At 43.8% G+C, this 23,344-nt stretch overlaps 1 protein-coding gene across 1 annotated transcript; it reads left to right on the top strand.

Annotated features, from left to right (window-relative positions):
• Positions 1-29: 29 nt before the first annotated feature.
• On the top strand, positions 30-23,144 carry GTF2H3 (general transcription factor IIH subunit 3). The gene is made up of 13 exons (XM_039246516.1): positions 30-113; positions 3,240-3,319; positions 9,882-9,988; positions 11,901-12,067; positions 14,231-14,293; positions 15,140-15,169; positions 15,316-15,344; positions 16,724-16,798; positions 17,826-17,879; positions 21,408-21,476; positions 21,881-22,016; positions 22,128-22,164; positions 22,245-23,144. The coding sequence occupies exons 1-13, from the start codon at positions 101-103 to the stop codon at positions 22,312-22,314; spliced, it is 930 nt and encodes a 309-aa protein (XP_039102447.1). The 5' UTR covers positions 30-100; the 3' UTR covers positions 22,315-23,144.
• The last annotated feature ends 200 nt before the right edge of the window (positions 23,145-23,344 follow it).

Genomic DNA, 23,344 nt, shown 5'->3' with positions numbered 1-23,344 from the left:
CCGCCTTGCGTCACGCTGCGGCGCCGGAAGTCGCGGTGCTCAGGGGCCGCGAGGATTACTTGCCTTCTGGTTGCCTGTGCGTTGGGGCTTCCTGGCCGCCATGGTGTCAGACGGTGAGGGCCGTGCTGGGAGGGACCCTGCGACCCCGGGACTGGGCGGGCTCGGCCTGGCCAGGACCACCCAGATGGAGAATTATTTGGGGGGCTGGGTGCAACCTGTTTGGCCCTTAGGGGGAGTAGCAAATGTGTTTATTTACTCAGTAAAGATTTCTGAATGGCGTCCTGTGTGCCAGGCGTTATGTTATGCGCTGGGGAATACTGCAGAGAACGTGACGGACGAAGGCCCTTGGGGAGGGTACAGTCTCGTGGGCGACGCAGACAGTAGGCAAGTAAATAAGAGTAATTTCGAAGGGTGACAAGAGATGCGACAGTACACCGGGGTTGTCGAGGAGCATCTACTTTAGATAGGAGCTCACGTTCTGAAACGGAGTCTTGAGTGCAAGTTGAGCCACTACATTACACTAAGAGAGAAATGGGGAACTTGAGGGTAGAGAAAGGTGGAGAGACTTTCATTCGTACGTTAAACTACCAGTTATAGAGCCTAATGTCTTAGAGGAAGAAAAAAGACCACCAAGGTGGTGGGAGCGAGATGAGCTAGAGGGATGAGATCCCGAGAACTCGGCGGATGCATGGCCCGTGTGGGCCAAGATAAAGAGGTTGAGCTTTGTTTTGAAGTGTAATATGAAGCCATTGTAGGGCCTTAAGCAAAGAATTGCTACAATCTGATTTATAATTCTAAAAGGGCACTTTGGCTGCTGTGTAGAGAAGGGACTGTGAGAGCAAGAGTGGAAACAGCATTTTGGAGTCTGTAACAACTGCCCATACTTCCTTTATCTTTTTTTTTTAAAAATGTTTATTTTTGAGAGAGAGACAGCATGAGTGGGGGAGGGGCAGAGAGAGAGGGAGACACAGAACCTGAAACAGGCTCCAGGCTCTGAGCTGTCATCACAGAGCCGGACGTGGGGCTGGAACTCTCGAACCTCAAGACCATGACCTAAACTGAAATTGGACACTCAATCTACTGAGCTACCCAGGCGCCCCTTTCTTTTTTAATCCATACCACAAGGCTGTGAGAGAGGCAGGCCTGGCATGGCCCAAAGAAGGAAAAATCACAGGGCAGTGCATGTGCGCCGATACCCGTCTCTCCTGACAGGCAACACTTTGTCTCAAGCTTTGGGTAGTGGCAAGGAGTGACACTGACAATTGTGGGATATGGGGCCTCATGCTCCGTGAGGAAGTGGATTGTGGGCTTGTGGGTGGAGGAGTGAGGCCTGTGGAAGACAGTTATTTAGTGCTGCTTCTGTGCTAGGCATTGTTATGTGTGTGCTGCCTGTATTATTTCATCCCAGGGTTAGCAAAAATCCTCACTGTATCAGGAGTCCGGTCTAGACTAGTCTGGTAGAGTTAGCAGAGCGGGCAAGAGAGATCAGAAACACAGCTCACTGTGAAATGAGACAGTGAGTGCTAAGTGTCATTAAAAGAGGGTCGGGGGTGGACAGTGGGGTATTGAAAAGCTAGTCTTCAGAGTCCAGCAGATCTGTCTTCATAGCAGGGTGTTTGCTCCTTGCCAGCCGGCCATGTGATTTAGAGCAAGTTCTTTTCATTTGCAAAACAGGAATGCCATACTTCATGTCCTCTAAGACGATACTGATCATGAGATGTGTTTTTATTTAGGATACCACTAAGAGAAATGTTGCCAGTCTTCACTGGAAGATTCCATCCTGCTTTTAGCAACTGTTAAATGCTAAAAAAAAAAAAAAAAAAAAAAAAAAAAGTGTGGCTCAGTTGGTTAAGGGTCCAGCTCTTGATCACGGCTTAGGTCATGATCTCATGCTTCGTGGCTTAGAGCCGCGTATCAGGCTCCGCTGACGGCTCGGAGCCTGCTTGGGATCCTTGGTCTCCCTCTCTCTCTGCTCCTCCCCCCTCCCCAAATAAATAAAAAAAAAAAAAAAAAAAAGAGAGAGAGGGTACATGTTATAATCGGTGAAAGATGGCAGTAATATTTCCCTTAGCTTGTCAGTGCGGAACGTGGTTATAGGATTACATATGCCAGCGCCTGATGCAGAGGAGGCTGGTGTTCCTGTTCTCAGTTGGGGGGACAGGACCTGTTGGAAGACCTGAGGATGTCTCGTGGAAGAACGAGGTAGCACTGGTTTAGGGCTTTGAAGAGTAAATAGGATTTGTATACGTGAGCGGAACTCTCCACGGAGTGAGGCTTCTCTTGATCTAGGAGGTGGGACTGCAGGAGGAAGGTGTGGGGGCGGAAAGGTGTTACTGCTTTTTGCTATTAAGGGAGCATCCTGGGTTTTTGATTATGGCAAGTACTTCCTGGTTTGTGTGTCTTTCATACAAATTCAGTTAGAATTTAGACTCCTTGAGGGCTTGAACCCAGTATCCCCAGTGCCGAGCACTGGCACTTAGTGTAAATGTTTGTTAAATGAATTCATGTGTTGTTAGCCTGTTTAGTCGTGCCTAACTTTGGAGAGTAGCCTGTTCACAGTATAATCTTTACGTTAACAACTGCTTTTCTGTCTTTGGTTCCTGGGATGCGTGGGTGGCTCGGTGGGTTAAGCGTCCCACTGTTGATTTGAGATCAGGTATTGGTCTCAGAGTTGTGAGTTCAAGCCCTGTGTTGGGCTCAGCGCTGGGCGTGGAGCCTAGTTAAAAAAAACAAAATGGATTCCTAATCACAATTGGCCTTGCTGCAAGGCGATTTGATAGACTTGAGGCCAAACTAAGTCCCGTGTCTCCCCTCAGCCTCCTGGTGCCTGAAATTCTACTACTGTTGCATCTTAACTGGTTAATCAGTGTGTTCTGTCCTTGACCAGGCATTTAAAAATGACTGTTTGGGGTTAAATTATTAGGAATTTATTGGGCGTCTACCACATGCTAAGCAGTTGTGCTACAAGCAGAGGAGGAAGGATCCTCTCCCCCATGGAGCTTACTTTCTAGTTCATCAAAGACGTAGGGGCGCAGAAGGCAGGCAAGAGCCTGCTCAGGGGCCACAGAGCTTTAAATTATTAGAAGAACATGGCCTTCTGTTAATTTCATGATTGTAGGTTGATAAACGCATAAAGGCACGTGGTGGTGCCTGCTGCGGATTTAATTTACAAAGTGGGGATGTTAGCTTTGATACACTTCCATGAGGCTAATGTTTTTGTTTTTTGTTAATATTTTCAGAAGATGAATTGAATCTTCTGGTTATCATAGTTGATACCAACCCAATTTGGTGGGGAAAGCAAGCGTTAAAGGAGTCTCAGGTAAGATTGCTTGAGGAGGACTTGAATAATTCTGATTTAATTGCGTGTAAGTTTATATTACTTTTTTTTTTTTTTAAAGATCAGCTTTATTAAAATCCTTTATATGCCATAAAATTCATCCATTCTCATGTACAATTCAATACTTTTTTAGTAAAAGTCACAATACAATAGTGTAACCATCACCACACTTTCATGTTAGAATATTTCTGTCACCCCAGAAAGTTCCCTCTTACCTGCTCACAGTCAGTGCTTCTTCCCCTAGTTGCAGGCACCCACTGATCTGCTTTCTGTCTCGGTGTTGCCCTTTCTGGACATTTCGTATATTCCATGCAATCGGTAGGCCTTTAACAAAATCTATTTAGAAATATTTTATTTTGAAATAACTACAGACTCATAAGAAATTATGTTTAAAAAATTGGTGCAGAGAGATCCCATGGACCCTTGCTCCTGCTTCCTCCAGTGGTAACACCTCATGTATCCAGCCTACAGTAGTGACGCCAGGAAATGGACATCAGTACGCTCTTCAGACCTTAGTCAGATCACAGCAGTTTTACATCCACTCGTGTGTACGTGTAGTGCTATGCGGTCCTATCACATGCGTACATTGGTGTAACCACCACCACAATCAACACAATTATCACACAGAAGCTCCCTTGTGCACCTTTAAAAATTTTTTTAAAAAGAATATTTATTTTTGTGTGTGTTTTTTTTGTTGTTTTTTTTTTTGTTTTTGTTTTTTTTTTTACAAATAGTTTATTGTCAAGTTGGTTTCCATATAACACCCAGTGCTCATCCCCACAAGTGCCTTCCTCCATGCCCATCCCCCTCTCCCCTCCCATACCCATCAGTCCTCAGTTTGTTCTCAGCATTCAAGAGTCTCTCATGGTTTGCCTCCCTCCCTCTCTCCCCATATTCCCCCCTTTTTCTCCCCCATGACCTTCTGTTAAGTTCCTCCTAATCCTCCTATACGTGCAAACATATGATATTTGTCCTTCTCTGCCTGACTTCTTTCGCTCAAGTTCCATCCATGTTGCTATACGTGGCCAGATTTCATTCTTTCTCATTCCATTGTATAGATAAACCACATCTTCTTGATCCATTCGTCTGTTGATGGACACTTAGGTTCTTTTCATGTTTTGGCTCTTGTTGAGAGTGCTGCTATGAACATTGGGGTACATGAGCCCCTATGCATCAGCACTCCTGTATCCCTTTAATAAATTCCTAGCAGTGCTATTGCTGGGTCCTAGGGGAGTTCTATTGTTAATTTTCCCATTCCGTTGGTTGCCTATTAGTTTTCTGGATTGTTTCCTTTGCCGTGCAGTATTTATTTTTGAAAGAGAGATAGAGTATGAGCAGGGGAGGGCCAGAGAGAGAGGGAGACACAGAATCCAAAGCAGGCTCCAGGCCCTGAGCTGTCAGCACAGAGCCCAACGCGGGGCTCGAACCCACGAACTGTGAGATCATGACCTGAAATTGGTCGCTTAACCGACTGAGCCACCCAGGTGCCCCATCCCTTGTGTTCCTTTTATAGTTGTTACACTTGGGGCACCTGGATGGTTTGGTTGGTTGAGTGTCAGGCTCTTGCTTTTGGCTCAGGTCATGATCCCAGGGTCGTGGGATCAAGCCTTGCGTTGGGCTCCACACTGGGACTGGAGCCTGCTTGAGATTCTTTCTCTCTCTTGCGTTCTCTCTCTCTCTCTCCACCCCCCCAACTCCACCCTGCTCCCCTACTCATGCGTTCTCTCTCTCAAATTAAGAAAATAGCAATAATAATATAGTTGCTACGCTTTTATAGACAGTCCCTGGTCCCTAACCCTAATAAATACTGATCTACTAATATGTTTTCCAGCGCTGTAGTTCTGTTATGTAAATAGATCATAAAGTGTGTAGCCTTCGAGGTTGGCTTTTTTCAGTCAACTGAATGCCCTTAGGGCGCCTGACCTTGGCTCAGGTCATGAACTTGTGGTTCGTGAGTGTGAGCCCCGCTGTCAGCACAGAGCCCGCTGCAGATCTTCTGTCTGGCCCCTGCCCCCACCCTGTGCCTACACATGTGTGCGCGCGCTCTCTCTTTCTCTCTGTCTCTTTCTCGAAAATAAAAGTAAACATTTAAAAAAAACAGAGTGCCCTTGATCCATTCAGTCATTCCATGTATCAGAGTTTGCCCTTTTTATTATGGACCGGGGTCCCACAGAATGACGTGCCACAGCTCACTTCGTCACTCACCTGGTAAAGCTCTGACATTTGGGTCGATTTCTTTAGTTTTGGGGTATGACATAAAAAGCTGCTCTGAAAATTTGTATGGAGACTTTTGGGTGGATGTAAGTTTTCATTTTTGTGGGATAAACGTCAAGATTGCAGCTACTAGGACATATGGGAATCGTGTGTTTGGGTCTATGAGAAACTGCTGTACTGTTTTCTAGAACGGCTTTACACTCCCACCGGCAAGCATGAGAGATCAGTTTCTTCTCCTCACCGGTGTTTGATGTGGTCACTGTTTTTTACATTAGCTGTTTTAATGAGTTTGCCACCTTCTTGTGGTCTCCATCGCATTTCCTTCATAGCGAGATGTGTTGCTCATCTTCCTTTAGGCTAATCTCCTGACCTGTCTTTTCGTGTCCTTTGTCCATTTTCTAGCTGGAGTGTTTGGGTTATTTTTAACTATTGAATTTTGAGATTTTTAAAATATATCCTAGATACCAGCCCTTCGTCAGATATCTTGTTTGCAGGTCTTATCTCCTGAGCTTTAGCTTGTCTTTTTATCGTCTTCTGGTGGCTGTTTTAGAGCAGAAAGTTTTTAATTTTGATCAAGTCCAGTTTCTCGATATTTAAAACATGTAGCTTGTGCTTTTAGTGTTGTAAGGATTCTCAACCTTGCTGTAGGTCCTAAAGATTTTTCTCCAGTGTCTTCTGTGAAAAGTTCTATGTGTAAATCCATAATCCAGGAGGGCCTGGCCGGCTCGGTCCACAGAGCATGCAATTCATGATCTCAGGGTTGAGAGTTCAAGCCTCACGTTGGGGGATAGAGACTAAAAATAAAATCTTTAAAAAAACAGTAAAATAAATCCGCACTCCATTTTGAGTTTTTTTTAATAAACTGTGAAATTTAAGTTGAGCTTTCATTTTTTTTTCGTTTTTTTTTTTTCTGCCTCTGTGTAATCCAGTTGCTCCAGTGCCAGTTTTGAAAAGATGACTCCTTTCTCCAGTGAAAGGCTTTTGCAGCCTTGTCAGAAATCACATGAGTGCACTTGTGTGCGTGTATTTTGGGTGCTATTTCTGTTCCTTTCATCTGTGTGACTCTCTCTCCACCAATACCACAGAGTCTTGATTATGATAGCTAGATAGTAAGTCTTAGGCTCCCCCTGGCTGGTTCCTCCCACTTAATTCTTCTTTTTCAAAATTATTTTTTTAACTATTCTAGTTCCTTTGCTTTTCCATACAATTTAAAAATTTTTAATGTTTACATTATTTTTGACAGGTAGGAGGGTTGGGAGAGGGGGAGAGAGAGGGAGACACAGAATCCGAAGGCAGGCTCCAGGCTCTGAGCTAGCTGTCAGCAAAAAACCCTGACGCGGGGCTTGAACCCACGAACGGTGAGACATGACCTGAGCCAAAGTGGGACGCTTAACTGACTGAGCCACCCAGGTGCCCCATGAATTAAATTTTTAATAGTTATTAGAGTTTTGAATAGTCTTTTTCGTATTGGGTGAGTTTTGGGCATATGTAGTATTTTGATTTTGTTTTCCACTTAGAGTGTAATGTTTGGAGGCTCATCCATGCTGTAGCATGTATTGGTGGTTCCTTTTTATTACTGAAGAGTATTTTATTGTGTGGATATATCTCTTCATCTGTTGATGAACATTTGGATTGTTTCCTTTTTTTGACTCTTAGGAATAATGCTCAAATAATTCTCAAACAAGTCTTTGTGTGGGCATATGTTTGCATTGCTCTTGAGTAGCTAGATGCCTGTGAGTTGACTTGCTGGGTCATGTGGTAAGTTTAGGTTTAACTTTTTAAGATGCTGCCAGACTTAAGGAGTGGGCACTCCATTTTCCATCCCCTTGAGCAGTTTGTAAGAGTTCTGGTTTCGTCACATCCTTGCCAACACTTGGTCTTTTTTATTATAATCACTCTAGTAAGTAGGTAGTGGTACCTCACTGTGGTTTTAATTTGCATTTCCTTAATGACTATTATATATAAAACATCTATTATGTATGTGGTACATGCTTATTAGCTGTCATATTTTCTTTTTTTTAGCTTATTTATTTATTTTGAGAGAGAAAGAGAGACTGTGAGTAGGGGATGGGCAGAGAGAGAGGCAGAGAGAATCCCAAGCAGGCTCCATGCTGTCAGCGCAGAGCCGGACGTGGGGCTCAATCTCACAAACCTAGAGATCATGCCCCGAGCCGAGATCAGGATTCGGATACTTGATGGACTGAGCTACCCAGGCGCCCCATCATATTTTCTTAGTTGAAATGCATATTCCGTTATTACGCCCAATTTTAAAATTGGGCTGTTTGCTTTCTTATTACTGAGTTGTAAGAATTCTTCATATGTTCTGTATATAAGTCTTTTTCCAAGTATATGATTTACAAATTTTTTCTCCTGGTCTAAGACTTTGTGGCTTGTCTCTTCATTTTCCTAATGGTGTCTTTTTTAAAGTCAGCTTTATCCAGGGGGACCTCACTGGCTCAGTCAGTAGTGTATGTGACTCATGATCTCGGGGTCTTGAGTTCAAGCCCCACATCAGACTACTTAAAAAAAAAGAAAAAGAAAAGTCAAAGTTAAAATCAGCTTTATTGAGATGTAATTGACATACAATAAATAGCACATGTTTAAAGTGTTCAATTTGATATGTTTTTGCATGTGTGTACCTTCATGAAGTTATCACCACAGTCAAAATAATGAACATAGAAATCTGTGACCCCCTTTCTTCATGTTCCTTTATCCTGTACACTTCTCTCTGCTTGTCCCCACCTCTGGGCAACCAGTGGTCTGTTTTGTCATAGATTAGTTTGCATTTTCTGGATTTTTATGTAAATGGAATCAAACAATGTGTAGTGGGATATCTTTTGGTCTGTTTCTTTACTTAGCATAATTATTTTGAGATCTGTCCATGTTGTGACAGTAATTCATTCCTTTTTATTGTTGAATGGTAATACATTGCATAGACAGAGAAGCACATCGCTGCATATCACCTTGTTTCACCTCGAAAAACTTTTATTTTGAGCTCTCATCAGTGGTATATGAGAATTTCTTTTTTTTGTACCCAAATAAGTTCTCTTTCCTTTTTTTTTTTTTTTTTTAAAGTTTTAAGCTTATTTATTTATTTTGAGAGAGAGAGAGTGCACAAGCAGGGGAGGGGCAGAGAGAGGGAGAGAGAGAATCCCAAGCAGACTCTGCAGCGTCAGTGTGGAGCCAGATGTGGGGGTTGAACTCACAAACTGTGAGATCATGACCTGAGCCAAAACCAAGAGTCGGATGCTTAACCGACTGAGCCACCCAGGTGCCCCCCCCTTCTTTCTTAAGTTTATTTATTTATTTTTGAATTGGGGGCTTGGTAGAGCGAGAGAGGGAAGGGGAGGGAGGGAGAGAGAGAGAATCTCAAGCAAGTTCTGTGCTATTAGCATGGAGCCCAGTGCAGGACTTGATCTCACGAAAGGTGAGATCCTGACCAGAGCTGAAATCCAGTCATATGCTTAACTGACTGATCCACCAGGCACCCCTCTCTTTCCTTGTTTTCTTTTGCTCATATGATACACCATAATCAGTTTGCTTTTAGTGTATTTGATGGCTTTTTGTATTTCTCCCTTGGGGCATTGCACATTTTCCTCTTTGGGTATTTTTTTTTTTAAATGATTTGTGGATACTCTTTATATTAAAAAGTTCACCTTTTGCTTATCATATGTTGCAGTTATTTTTTTCCAGTTTGTAATTTGACTTTCACTTTTGTTTATAGTCACTTTCTTGTCATACAGAAATTTTAATAGGTATGTTTTATAGATTTTTAAATAAAGTGGAATTTATCAGTGTTTTCTCTGCTGCCTGAAGTACTTTTTTCTTTAAGAGAAACATGCTTTTTTCCAGGATTACAAATATATGCACCCACATGTTTTAGTAATATTAGTGCTTACGAAAATGTAAGCTCAATGAGAGAAGGGATCTTTGCCTGGCATATAACAGGTACTCAGCATTCTTAGTGACTGAATGAAGTGAAAACTTTTACAGATCACCAATTTAATCAGCATGTATTAATCATCTATTCTGTGTCGTGATCGTTTTTTAGTAATTTTATCAGAGAATATGTAACATATTTGCTTTCCTTAAATGTACAGAAAATATTTGTGGAATAATGCACTGATGTAGAAATCATCTCAGATAAGTAAAATCAGAACACTAATTTTCAGGTGTTTTGGTTTATGGCTTTGGAAGAGGGAGCTCCTGAGCAAATATTCAGCAGTGAATAATTGTCTAAAATTTAAATGAAATCTTTATCGTTTCAAGACCTAACCTAGTTATTTGGGTAGCTGCTTTATCTTTTCTTATGGTTTCTATTTTTCCACAGTTTACTTTATCAAAATGCATAGATGCCGTGATGGTGCTGGGAAATTCTCACTTATTCATGAATCGTTCCAACAAACTTGCCGTGATAGCAAGTCACATTCAAGAAAGGTATGACCGTTGTGGTTACCTTTTCAGTGCTCGACACGCCTGAGGTCTCGATGCCTGTCGGCGCATCCTGTTTCTTTCTCTTCTGTACCACAAAAAATTTTTTTCTAGCGCATTGAACAATATTAACAGCATCAAGAATCAGTACATGTTCATTTGAAAGGAATGAATATTGGAAATCTTGTTAGCTGACATCTGCTAAGCTGCATCATATAACACATGTAACTTACATAGGGTCCGCCATACTCTGTAGGCAGAGAACAGCGACAGTTATCAGTAGGGCAGGCAGCTCCCGTCACTGTTGCCCTTGTAGGTCTGCCCCGGAGAGCAGGTGACGTGGGAGGTGTGATTCTGCTTTCTCTCAGCCAGGCCTGGCCCCTGCGTAGTTCTCAGGGGGTAATGTTTTACTGCTCCGGGTGTAATTCTGGTGTTTACAGATAAAGGTTTTTCTTGTTATGTAGGCTTTTAACCTAGCCCAACTACCCCATCTGGTGCTCAGCAGAAGAAACAGTGACTTCCCCTCCCCCCTTTCCTCTCCTCCCCCCTCCCTTCCCCTCCCCTCTCCTCTCTCCTTCCTTCATTCCTTTCTTTTTAATGTTTATTTAATTTTGAGAGGGAGGGAGAGCACAGGTAGGGGAGGAGCAGAGAGAAGGGGAAACACAGAATCAGAAGCAGGCTCCAGGCTCTGAGCTGTCAGCACAGAGCCCCATGCAGGGCTCGAACCCTCGAGCCATGTGATCGTGACCTTAGCCAAAGTCAGACACCACCCAAGCGCCCCAACAGTGATCTTTTCTAACAGGAGTGTAGAAACTGGCTGTGTGTGAGTCACTTTGGGATGGGTTTGTAGGTGTGCAGCTTCTCCACAGACATGACTGTGTACACGGTACGTATATTCACGATTAATCTTGACCATACTTTGCACATGTATGCCGACCGTAGAATCCGATTCTCCGTGTAAGGCACAGCTCTTGTATGTTTTAATTAGATGTCACATCATGGTAGAAGTGACTCTTGTTTACTAGCCTATTTCATGTGAGGTGGGTAGGCCTCACATTTCTCGTTCCTTTTTTTTAATTTTTTTTTTTTTTTAAGTTTCTGAGAGAGAGAGAGAGAGAGAGAGACAGCGTGAGACAGCGTGAGCAGGGGAGAGTCAGAGAGAGAGGGAGACACAGAATCTGAAACAGGCTCCAGGCTCTGAGCTGGCTGTCAGCACAGAGCCCGACGCAGGGCTCGAACCTATGAACTGTGAGATCATGATCTAAGCCAAAGTCGGACGCTTAACTGACTGAGCCGCCCAGGAGCCCCACATTTCTCGTTTCTTAGGGCTGTTCTCTCGGCTCTGTTGAAAGAGCCTGTGAACCACCAAGTAAGTGCTCTCGCTCCCATGATCACTATGCATTTTTCTCAGAATTGAATGAAAAAGACGTCGCTGATGTGGTCAAGATATCAAAAGAAAACTGTAAAAGGCACAGGGGTCAGTTGTTAGAAAAATCAAAGATATATATTTACAGCATTATTATAAAAATCATGAAGCACTAGGAGGATCTTTTCAGGGACCCTTGGACCAGATTTGAATTACGGGGGTAGGTAAATATCCCTCAAATGATAAACCAGAGTCTTGAGTTAGAACTCGGTGTGACTCTCTTCCCGAGTGGCATCTGAGGAAGTAGAATGAGAACCACCTCGAAGCATTCCAAGAGACTGGGACCCAGTACAGGCTTTATTTCCTCTCACTTTTGAGGAAACAGAGGTATCATTAGAACACTCTGGTGGTAGACTCGTGTTGGCCAGTTGTCACAGAATCTTCTGAGGCAGAATTGGTGTGGTTTTGTTTGTTTTCTCTGCTGAATTTCATCTGGGTGTTTAGTGAGGACAGAGTCCTGGTGTAACTCATGTTTTTCCCCCCGTGTTTCAGTCGATTCTTATATCCTGGGAAGAATGGCAGACTTGGAGACTTTTTTGGAGACCCTGGCAACCCTCCTTCCGAATTCAGCCCCTCAGGGAGCAAGGACGGCAAATACGAGTTGTTCACAGCAGCAAATGAAGTTATTGCTGAAGAAATTAAAGACCTCATGACCAAGAGTAATGGATTTCTTTACCCATTATATTTTTTTACAAGAGCAGTTGAATGTGGAGGTCCTGGAGGCTCAGAGTCCAGAGATTTGGGATTCCTGTTTACTTGCGTTCTTTCTCTTTTGTAAGAGAATTTTCATCAGAGCCTGAGCCTGTTTGCCTGACCTCACCAGCAGCTCACACTGTCCGCCAGCCTCTACTTCTTGAAACCCACTCTTAGCGTCTAAGGACATCCTTTTGTCCTGGTTTTCCTCTTTTGGGACCATTTTTCCATTTCTGACTTTTCCTTCATCTTGTTCTGTAAAAAATAGGTTTTTCAATTCTGCACATTCTTTTTCTTCCTCTGTGTGTTCTCATCCACTCGTATCTTTAATTATCATTTCTATGTGAACACTTCCCAATCTGTCTCTAATGTAGCCTTTCTTCCAGCTAATGCCTCCACAGAGGTGTCTGTGGTCTGGCTCACACGCCCCAGACTGGGTTCATTATCTTTCCCTCTCAGTCACACCGCCATTTCCACCCCCCAGTTTCTGCCACGCCCATCCACCTACTTTTCCAAATTCAAAACATTCATTTTTGACTTTTTTTCTGCTCACATTCACCATCTAGTCAGTTATGATATCCACTTAGTTTAGCCTTAGAAGTACCTCTAAAATCTGACTCCCTATTCTCTGTCATCTGACTCAATCCCAGCACCACTGGCATTTTGGGCTGGATGATTCTTTGTTGTGGGACTGTCCTGTGCTTTGGAGGGTATTTAGCAGCATCCCTGGCCGAGACCCATTAGATCCATAACATCCCCCAGTTGTGATAACCAAATGTCTCAGACTTTGCCATATTGTAGGGCACAGTTGCCCAGGTTGAGCACTGCTGTTCTGGATCATTGTGATGGCTTGTGTTCACTGACTTCTGTCTGTCCCTATTCAGGTCTTTCCACTCAGAGTTATCCTTCTAAAAATCAGAGCTACTATTTCCTGGCTTAAAGGCCATTACTGGTTCCCGGTTCCCTGCAGGCTGTGGTTTTTAAACTGTAGCCTGTGTCAGAATCACCTGGAAGGGAAAGGCTACTCTTCAGAGATAGGAAGTAGGTTCATGGTTTCCTGGGGCCGGGGCAGCAAGAGAGTGATTGAGACTGGCCCAGGTTATCTTTTGGGGTAAAAGGAAATGTTCTGAAATTGGGTTGTGATAGTCATGTACAACTGTCTAAATTTACTAAAAACCACTGAATTGTTTACTTAAAAGGAGTGAATTTTATGATATGTCAGTTACAACCCAATAAAGCTGCTAAAAGTCACCTGAAGGGCTTGTTAAAACAAAATATTGGGTCTCAGCCTACACTTTCTGATTCCGTGGGTTGAGGGTGGGCCGAGGAATTTGTATTTCTGTTAAGTTCCCAGGTGAGGCTCCTGTACGTGGTTCTAGAACCACGCTTCAAGAACCACTGGCCTCTCGGGCAAACTTTCAGCTTCTCAGTGTGGTGTTCAGGGCCTTTCCTGGTCTGACCTCACCCACGGCGGGGGTGTCAGTGCTCCAGGACTAGCTGCAGGTCAGGGGGCCGTCTGGGCTCTCCACCCTCTTGAGCTGCTTCACTGTTTTCACTCAAGGCTTCAGACAAGTCCCTGGCATTGTCTCTGCTTGCCACAGCCAAGGGGCTTGCTCGACCCGCTCTCCGCTAGCCAGGCGGCTCTCTGGGGGTGGAAGGCAGAGGGGCTCAGATCAGGTAGCTGCACGTGACCTTTCGTACCACTTAGGTTGTAACAAACCTGAACCTTTCCAGATAACCGCAGGATATTTTTATTTATTCTTTATCATGGTAGAACACATGTAACATAAAAGTCACCATCAGCCATTTAAAAATGTACAGTGCAGTGACATTAAGTACGTTCGTTCGCATTGTGTACCAACCTCACCACTGTGCATTCCAAGAACTTACCCCAAACTGAAACTTTGTAGCCCCTCTGCCCCTGACCACAGAATATTTTAAACTGAGAAAATGTTAAAAATTACTTATTTAAGCAATACTGAGAACAGATCTCTCTTTGTTGTTTTAAACCTGGTTTGGATGTGTCATCTGGTCTCATTCATGAAGAATGCTTTGGTTTGAAAATTATTTTAGTCCAAGAAAATGCCTGATAATTGACTCTTTAACTTTATTATTATTATAATTTGCAGGTGACATAAAGGGTCAACACACGGAGACTCTGCTGGCGGGATCCCTCGCCAAAGCTCTTTGCTGTATCCTTCAGAGGGTGTCTTCTGTGTGAAACACATCTTCCGTGCAATCATTTTGAGAACCTTGGGTGTCCATATGAATGAAAGGCTTGAGTATTCTAAAGTAGTGGGTAATCAAAAAACAGTTTATCTTGGCTTTAGAATGTTTTTAAGATAAGCTGTAAAAACTTGGAATGTAAAGAAACAGAAAACTCTTATATTCTCTAGTATGTCCTGCTCCCGGCAGATTGTTGCCGGGGGTGCTTGTATCTTGCAGACTGGTGAGGGTGCGTGTGTTCCTTCCACTTTCTGCAAACTAGGAACAGTGTGTTTGATTATAGGAGCCATTTACTGATCCTTGGGCTTCATTCAGGAGCGGTCTCTCCACAGGCCGCAGGTTGTTTGCACTTAGCGTAGCGTGAACACCTTCCTGAGCGCTTGACGTTGTCTGTTAGCGTGGTGTTCTCCTGGTCTTCTGTGATTTGATTTCTCTGTTTGGGAGAGTATTGAGAGGTTCCTGTGTCCTGGACTTTGGGGGTGCCCTCCCCTGTGTGTGGTTTTCACATCCTTACCGTGCCCGGCGTAGTGCCTTACCTGGGGCCCCAGTACTTACATCTAGGACGTGGCGGACAATCACAGAAGGATCACGTCGTGGCGATTTAGTTTTCTGGGACAGAGATCATGTTTTGGTCAAAGCCCAGTTGATTGGAAACCCCCCATAGCTCTTGTGAATTTATGGTGGGAAGTAGAGCATTTCTCTTTTCAGCGAAGTAGATGCTGGATTTATTTAAAATTTAAGGTTATTTTTCTGTTTACTATAAATATGAAAGCAAATAATATTTTTAAATTCCTTAATGCTAAAAAAATAAGATATTCATAGGATGAACAAGGAGATTAAAGGTAGGAGTCTATGGTTTTTCGTGAGGTCTGTAACTCTAATTTTACTGCTGTAATTTTGGTGGACTGTTTAAAAAGTTGGTTGGAAAACCTTATAATATGTTTAATAAGATTCAGTTAAATTGTAATCTGTTTTTATTTCTTTATAGATAATCAGGAAATGAAATCAAGGATTTTGGTAAGGTTAAGAAAAAAATCAGTGCTATGTTTATATACCAACTACTGCCAATTAGAAAGCATAATGAGAAGTAAGATCCATTTATCGATTTATTTTTTTAGTTTTCTTTGTTTTGAGAAAGAGAGAGAAAGTGAGCAAAGGAGGGGCAGAGAAAGGGGAAGAGAGAGAATCCCAAGTGAGCTCCGTGCTGTCAGTGCTGAGCCCTATGCAGGGCTCGATCTCAGGATTGCGTGATTATGACCAGAGCCAAAACCAGGAGCCAGACACTTAAGCAACTGAACCAGCTTGGTGGCCCAACACCCAGTTATAATAAATATTGAAAATCCAGAATAAATTAACAAGCAATGTGTAAAACGGATTATGATGAAAAACTAAAACGCTGAGAGACATAAGAGCATTGAATGGAGAGCCAAATTTTACTCTTGGATGTCAGTTTTTCCAAAGTTAAACTGTAAATTCAATGCATTCTCAGAATATTAATGAGTTTTTTTTTCCTGCCCTGGCAGAGTCAGGGGAGTTCAATTCAACAGTAGGGGCACCTGGCTGGCCCAGTTGGTAGAATGTATGACTCTTGACCTTGGCTTGTAAGTTCGAGCCCCACATTGGGTGTAGAATTAGTTAAAATCTTAAAAAGGAGACAGTTCAGCAGTTTATCTAGAAGAATAAATCAATGAGAATAGCCAAGTGCTTTCTGACAGAGAATAATAAGCAGAAGCTTGCTCTGTCAGCATCAAAGCACATTGCAGGGGTGCCTGGGTGGCTCAATCGGTTAAGCGTCTGACTTCGGCACAGGTCACGATCTGACGGTTCGTAGGTTCGAGCCCCGCATCAGGCTCTGTGCTGACAGCCAGCTCAGAGCCTGGAGCTGCTTCAGGTTCTGTGTCTCCCTCTCTCTCTGACCCTCCCCTGCTCCTGCTGTCTCTGTCTCTCTCTCTCAGAAATAAATAAAACGTTAAAAAAAAAAAAACCCAGAGTATTTGGGAAAAAAAACAGCACATTGCAAAGCTGCAGTACCACTGTGATTCTGGCACAGTAGTAGTTTGAGCCCCACCTTGGGTGTAGAGTTTATTTGTTTAAAAAGCAGCTGGGTAATCATCCTGGGTTGTGTGTGTGCGTGCGCCCGCATTTTTGTGTGAGTGTATATACGTGCCCACACAGGTGCTCTCTAGAAACTGAAACAAGGATTCTCCCTTGAGTGGGAGGGTCTGGGGGAGATGGTCGCCATCATCTTTGTGCCGTAGACAGGATATGATAATAGTAACGAGGCAGACCAATTAGGAAAGCCATGCTGGTCGCGTCTGTGTCTGCAGTCCGTAGTGTTGACGTGTGGGTGGGACTTGGGTGTGCCTGCGAGGCATTCACGTGCATATGATTTCCAGGTGATCAAGGCTGCGGAAGACAGCGCGCTGCAGTATATGAACTTCATGAATGTCATTTTTGCAGCACAGAAGCAGGTGAATTGGGGGTATTCTTTATTTTTTTAAATTTTTATTTAAATTTCAGTTAGATACCATACAGTGTATACTAGTGTCAGGTATACAATATAAGGACTCAGCACTTCCATACAGCACTCTGTGCTTGTCATCCATTTCCCTGTGCCTCACCCCTCCCCTCTGGTAACCAGTAGTTGTCCGTAGTTGAGGGTCTGTTTCTTAGTTTGCCTGCCCTTCTCTCTCTTCCCTTTTTTTTTCCCTGGGGAGAGCATTCTTTTTAAAGAATATTTGTTTCATAATGAAGGAATTAATTTTATTTTTTGAATGACCTACGTAGAAAGGTATTCTGACCAACTGGCATTATTCAGTGGGTTAGGGATCTGCAATTCATATTTTGTTCTAATCATTTCTTTCTTTTGGGTCCTGGAGTCCATGAGGAGCTGAGGGGTCCCCATAGAAAGGTACACGGAAGCCCAGTTTTGCATTTAGTTCCATGGAATTCATATAACCCTGTCTAGCCCGTCCTTGAACCCATCCTTGGGCCTCAGGCCAAGATTCCCTAGTTGACAGTTCTCTGCACACCTTGCCTCAGTTTCTTTCTTTGCGCAGGGAGGTCTTATAAAGATTTGATATTTTTTACTTTTCAAGTATTTGAGTGAATTTTCACTAATTCAAATGAATTATCAGTATGACATTGTCTTTTTTGATATATTAAAAAAAACTTTCTTAAAACTTCAGTTTTAAACCCAAAATGCTGCCATGTCCATGCCTCATATTCTCCATGTTGGAGCGGTAGCATGCTGTAGTGAAAAGGCTGTGGGCTTTGGGGACAGACAGACTGGGGAGTGACAGCACTGCCTCCTCCCGGCTCTGTGACTGCAGCCTGGCCCTCCTGGGTGCTTCAGCTGCAGATGCGTGGTATCTACCTTGCATGGTTGTCCTGCATATCAGATAAGCCATTGTGAGAATAGTCTAGCACCCAGTAGTTACCCAGTGTAAGCTAGTCGTTCTTACTACTCCTCTAATGTTTTCGGAATGTTCGTTTCAGAATATTTTGATCGATGCCTGTGTTTTAGACTCGGATTCAGGACTCCTCCAACAGGTATGTGTTAAGGAACGTGTGGTGGTGGTTCGGGGAGCATGGTGTGCTCTTGATCTCTTGTAAATGCCTCTCACCGGCCTGCACCCAGCTTTAGGCGCAGCCTGTGTGCTGCTGCAGCCTAGAGCACTATCATCTCCTGGCCCTTGTTGTATTTTATTTTTCTTATTGAAGTATAGTTGACACACAGTGTCACAGCAATTTCAGGTGAACAACTCTCTGGTTCCTTTAAAAAATTTTTTTAAACTGTTTTATTTATTTCTGAGAGAGAGAGAGAGAGAGACATTGTGAGCAAGGGAGGGTCAGAGAGAGGGAGACACAGAATCTGAAGCAGGCTGCAGGCTCTGAGCTGTCAGCACAGAGCCCAATGTGGGGCTCGAACCCACAAACCGTAAGATCATGACTTGTGCCAAAGTCGGACGCTCAACCAACTGAGCCACACAGGCGCCCCTAAAATTTTTATTTATGCTCCACACAGTGACTTTGATTGGTTCTATAAAAGTGATTCACACGTTGAAATGAGGTCAAGCAACACAGGAAAGTAATTTTTTTAAAGGGGTGTAAAAACCCCCAAAACATCACTTCAAATCCTATCTTCAAATTACGATTATAAATCTTAGGTGAATAGTATGACAGATCTCTCTATACCAGGTATAGATGGAAGAATGATCACTAAGTAGAGCATTTTATAAAGACTGGATTATAACTTCCCATCTGTGCTGTCCTACACGATAGTTACATGGCTGTTGAGCTCTTGAAATGAGTGTGGTCTGAATCGAGATGTCCTGTTAAGTGTAAGGTACACACTGAATTTCAAAGACTTAGTGTGAAGAGCAGAATGTAAAAGATTTCTGTATTGATTACATGTCACACCGATAATACTCTGAATATACTGAGTTAAATAAAATGTTATTAAAATTAACTCTGTTTTTTTCCCTTTTTTATGCGGCTAGAAAATTTTAAATTTCACATGTTGCATACGTTATATTTCTGTTGGATGGCACTGTTAGCTGTTGCTTTTTAATCAAACGCAGGAGACAGAAATTTAATTTAATCAAAGGGTGGGGGGACAAGACTGAAGATACTGCTCTACGGATAAATGCCTTTGACCACAAGAAATACCATTTCCTAAAAGATCCGTTGAGTTTCGGCTACTGCTGGGGACGCAGAGTGGTACATACGGTTGGAAAGTAGTGTCAGAGTTCTAGAACGGTTGTCTCCTGCGTTTGGCCGTAGGTACATGGTGTTTGTTGTACTGGAACCATACTTACATGTTTTTTATATATGTGAATATATATACATATATATGTAGGCTTGCACGTATGGTTATATTTCAGAATTAAAAAACCAAAAAGTTTGAGTACATATTTTAACTGCCCATTTCAGCCTACACAGCATCTGCTAACTCCTAGAAGATCTTGCCTGGGCCATGAATTTAGATACCAGCTCTGCGGGGCATCCAGGGGCTCAGTCGGTTAAGCATCTGACTCTGGCTTAGGTCATGATCTCATGGTTCGTGGGTTCGAGTCCCATGTCAGGCTCTGTGCTGACAGCTAGCCCAGAGCCTGGAGCCTGCTTCAGATTCTGTGTCTCCCTCTCTCTCTACTCCTGCTCACGCTCAGTCTCTTTCTCTCTCAAAAATAAACGAACATTAAAAAGATAAATTAAGGGGCGCCTGGGTGGCTTAGTCGGTTAAGCGTCCGACTTTCGCTTAGGTCATGATCTCGCGGTTTGTGGGTTCGGGCCCCGCGTCGGGCTCTGTGCTGACTGCCAGCTCAGAGCCTGGAGCCTGTTTCAGAGTCTGTGACTCCCTCTCTCTGACCCTCCCCTACTCATGCGCTCTCTCTCTCTCTCCTAGAAATTAATAAAAATATTTAAAAAAAAAAAANTCCCCTGCTCACGCTCTCTCTCTCTCTCTCTCCTAGAAATAAATAAAACATTTAAAAAAAAAAAAAAAAAAAAAGATAAATTAAAAAAACAGCTGTGCCACCCCGACCTTCACATTTATATGCGTGAGTCAGACCAAGCTCTCTGAACTCCGGACTCAGTATCCAGCTGCTTATGCAGCATCCTCCCATGGGACCCCCAGCGGCATGTCGGACTTAACATATCTAAATCGGAGCTCTTGAGTTTTTCTACGCTGCCTCCCAGGGGCATCCCCATCTCGGCAACTGGCAGCTCAGTCCATCCGCACCTCAGACCAAGATTCTGACTCTAACTTTTTTCTTCTCTTCTTCTCCTTTCCTACCCTAAGCAAATCTTGTTGATCTGATCTTTGAAGTAGTCTCTGAATCTCACCATGTGTCTTCCCCTTCACTGCTGCCTCTCGGTGAAGACTGTAAGATCTAACTGGTCTCCATTTCCACGCTTCCACCCACCGAAGTCAGTTCTCAGCACAGTGGTCAGAACGAAGCTTTCAAACTGCAGATCAGATCTTGTCCCTCACATGCTCAAACCCTCCTGTGGCCCCTATCACAGAGACTAAAACCCAGTCTTCCCGCGGCCGCCTGTTCTCCCTACGTGATAGGGTGTGCACGTGGCCTATCCCACTTCACCCCAGCCACACGGGCTCCTTGCTGTTGCTTTTAAACCATAGGCCCGCTGCAGCCTGAGAGTGTCTGCACTTGCTGCTCCCTCTGCCTCTAAGGCTTTTCCTCATTTGGGCCACCTCCTCAGAGAAGACTTCCCTGACTGTCCGGTGTCACTTCTTGTCCCCTTATCCAACTTCATTATTCTTCACAGGAATGATAACTTGTGACATTATTTCTGCATTTACTTACCTGACTGACTCCGTCTTCCCCCGCTTAAACCCAAGCGTCCATCAGCAGATGAATGGGGTTAAACAAGTTGTGGTTTAACTATACAATAGAATAGAATAGAATGTGATCATGAGAAGGAATGAACTACTGATAATGTGCCACAACAGATGAACCCTGAAAACATGATGCCAGGGGGAAGGACACATGCTGCATAAATCCACTGATATGAAGTGTCCGGAATAGACAAAGCCATAGAGCTAGAAAGTGAATTAGTGGTAGCCCAGGGCTAGAGGAAGGGCGTGGGGGTGACTGCTGCTAGGTATGGGGTTGCTTTTGGGGGTGAGGAAGATAGTGGTGACCGTTGCACAATACTGAATACAATAAAAAGCAGTGAATTACACACTTTAAGAGGGTGAATTTTATGGCCTGTGAATGATCTAAAAGCTGTTGTGAAAAAACATAATGGAAATGAGTAAACATGGCAAGAATACAGATGTTATCAGTAGCCGGCACAGGAGAAAGGGCATAGACTGTGCTACACTAAGGTCTTCCGAGGGTCAAAGAGTGGGGTGTCTGGAGGGAAAAATAAGATAGTTCAACACCTTGAGAGGGAGCCGGAAGCCTCCGGTCCTCACTCACCCTTGGAGAACATTCCCTTTTGATTTGCTCGGTCATATCCTCCTCTCCTTTGACCTGACTGGGTGAGAATTCATCCCTCTAGAAGAGCTAAGCAAGTGCCGGTTCGGCAGAGAGCCCTTTGTATGTCTTGCAGGCTTGTGACATCACAGGGGGACTGTACTTGAAGGTGCCTCAGAAGCCCTCCCTTCTACAGTATTTGCTGGTAAGGAGGTGTTGACCGTGACCCTAACACTTGGAGTCCTGGTGAGAGACTCAGTTTCCTGGGGAACACATGGGAGCAGGAGATGTGATGCTAGTAATTGGAAGAAGGTGGCCCAGGGGGTTGGAGCCTACAAGCATGCACCTGAGGTGGTGGCTGGAGGCCGCTGCGCGCAGAACGTGCCCGCGGGACGGTGCCTGCGTGTGGATGTCACGGGCAGATGGGTGAAAATGCATTTCTTGATAGACTTTGAAGGACAATCCTAATTTATTATTCTGGCTATTTATTATTCACTGGCTAGTATCTGATATCTATGTCCTGGCTTCTGGTTATTTTTCCCAATATTTTAAATAAAATTTCCTTCCTTGTCTTTTTTTTTTTTTTTTTTTTTTTTTTTGCCCCGTCAGTGGGTTTTTCTTCCTGATCAAGATCAAAGATCTCAGTTAACCCTCCCACCCCCGATTCACGTGGATTACCGGGCCGCTTGCTTCTGTCACCGAAACCTCATCGAAATTGGCTACGTCTGTTCTGTGTGCTTGTCGAGTAAGTTCAAGTACAGAGGTTTCCTTCTGTGTGTTGCGCGGGTGGCGGTGGTCAGAAAATAACGGTGCGTTGTTTTCAACGTCCTGTTTGTTTCGTTTGTTGCATTTACAGTATTCTGCAGTTTCAGTCCCATCTGCACCACCTGCGAGTAAGTACCCCCCGAGGCTTTGCGGCCGGCTCCCCGGGAGAGGTCCTGAGCCCTGAGGAGTGTTCTCTCTCTCCTTTCAGGACAGCCTTTAAGATTTCGCTGCCTCCCGTGCTGAAGGCCAAGAAAAAGAAACTGAAAGCGTCCGCGTGATAATAAGACCCACCTCCGCCCTACACACACACTGCCCATGTTTTCGGGCCTGTGAATAGAAATTGTACGGCACAGTCTGTGTTGGGAAGGCCCTGAAAAAAATACAGCACGCGTAGGATAATTTTTACTGACCTTTCCTACAGGAAAGGTTTCTAAACCATTTTCCTCATCCTGTGCTTTCAGGGGACTGCTTTATTTGAGGGAGTCATTCTATCCAATGTGCCCCCAAATCATTTCTGACTGGTTTGGGGCCACAAAGGGAGAAGAGAAGAAAGCACAAGTTAGTGGCTTTTTAAAATCTTTTGTTTTTTTTTTAATAAGGTGCTCATTTGTCAGTCGGCCCGACCTGACTGATGGCAGGCTTTAGACTCTGTTAGGTTCTTACTGTGAACGCCCGACCCGTGAAATTGGAGCGTAGCTTTGGAAACAGCACTACTCGACATACACCATCTTCCTTGAATCCACAGCTGACCTTTACAGTAGTGGGATAATTAGTAAATAAGTAAATAAGATCCTTACTGTTGAAATTCAGATTTAGCTTCAGATTCAGATATTTTTTTCTTTTCTCGGACATCATTACGTGTCTGGACACAGCCATCCAAATAGTAACAGTTAGTCAGCAAGGAAGTACAAAGTGTGATCCCAAGTGAGCGAGGAGAGCAGGCGCAGGACTCTGGCGGCAGCTTTTTCTTCAGAGAGAGCGGGCGTGAGAGTTGATTGGCGAAAGCCAGTGTCTGCGGGCGGGGGAGGGGCTCTCCTGGGGAGAATGGGTTCTTTACGGTTCTGTCTTGCCCCCCACATAGAATTCTTGCCTTTTGTAATCAGGGGGGGAAAAAAAGCAATGTTGGAGAACTGTTCTCTAGAAGCTTTGGATCTACTACTGACAAATGCTCTAGGTTCAGAAGAAAAATTATTTGCAATTCCAATAAGAAAAAACCCTATTTTTTTATGTGAGCTTGAAGTTACTAGAAGTCCTTTCAAATTCCAGCACAGTGTAAGAAAGGCTTTCGGGAATGGTGGCTGGTTTGAT

This window comes from Hyaena hyaena, unplaced genomic scaffold (genome assembly GCF_003009895.1).
Source record: "Hyaena hyaena isolate Hyena2069 unplaced genomic scaffold, ASM300989v1 scaffold_0, whole genome shotgun sequence".
Lineage (NCBI taxonomy): Eukaryota > Metazoa > Chordata > Mammalia > Carnivora > Hyaenidae > Hyaena > Hyaena hyaena.
Note: the sequence above shows the minus strand (reverse complement) of the source record. Positions and strands in the feature narration are given on the sequence as shown.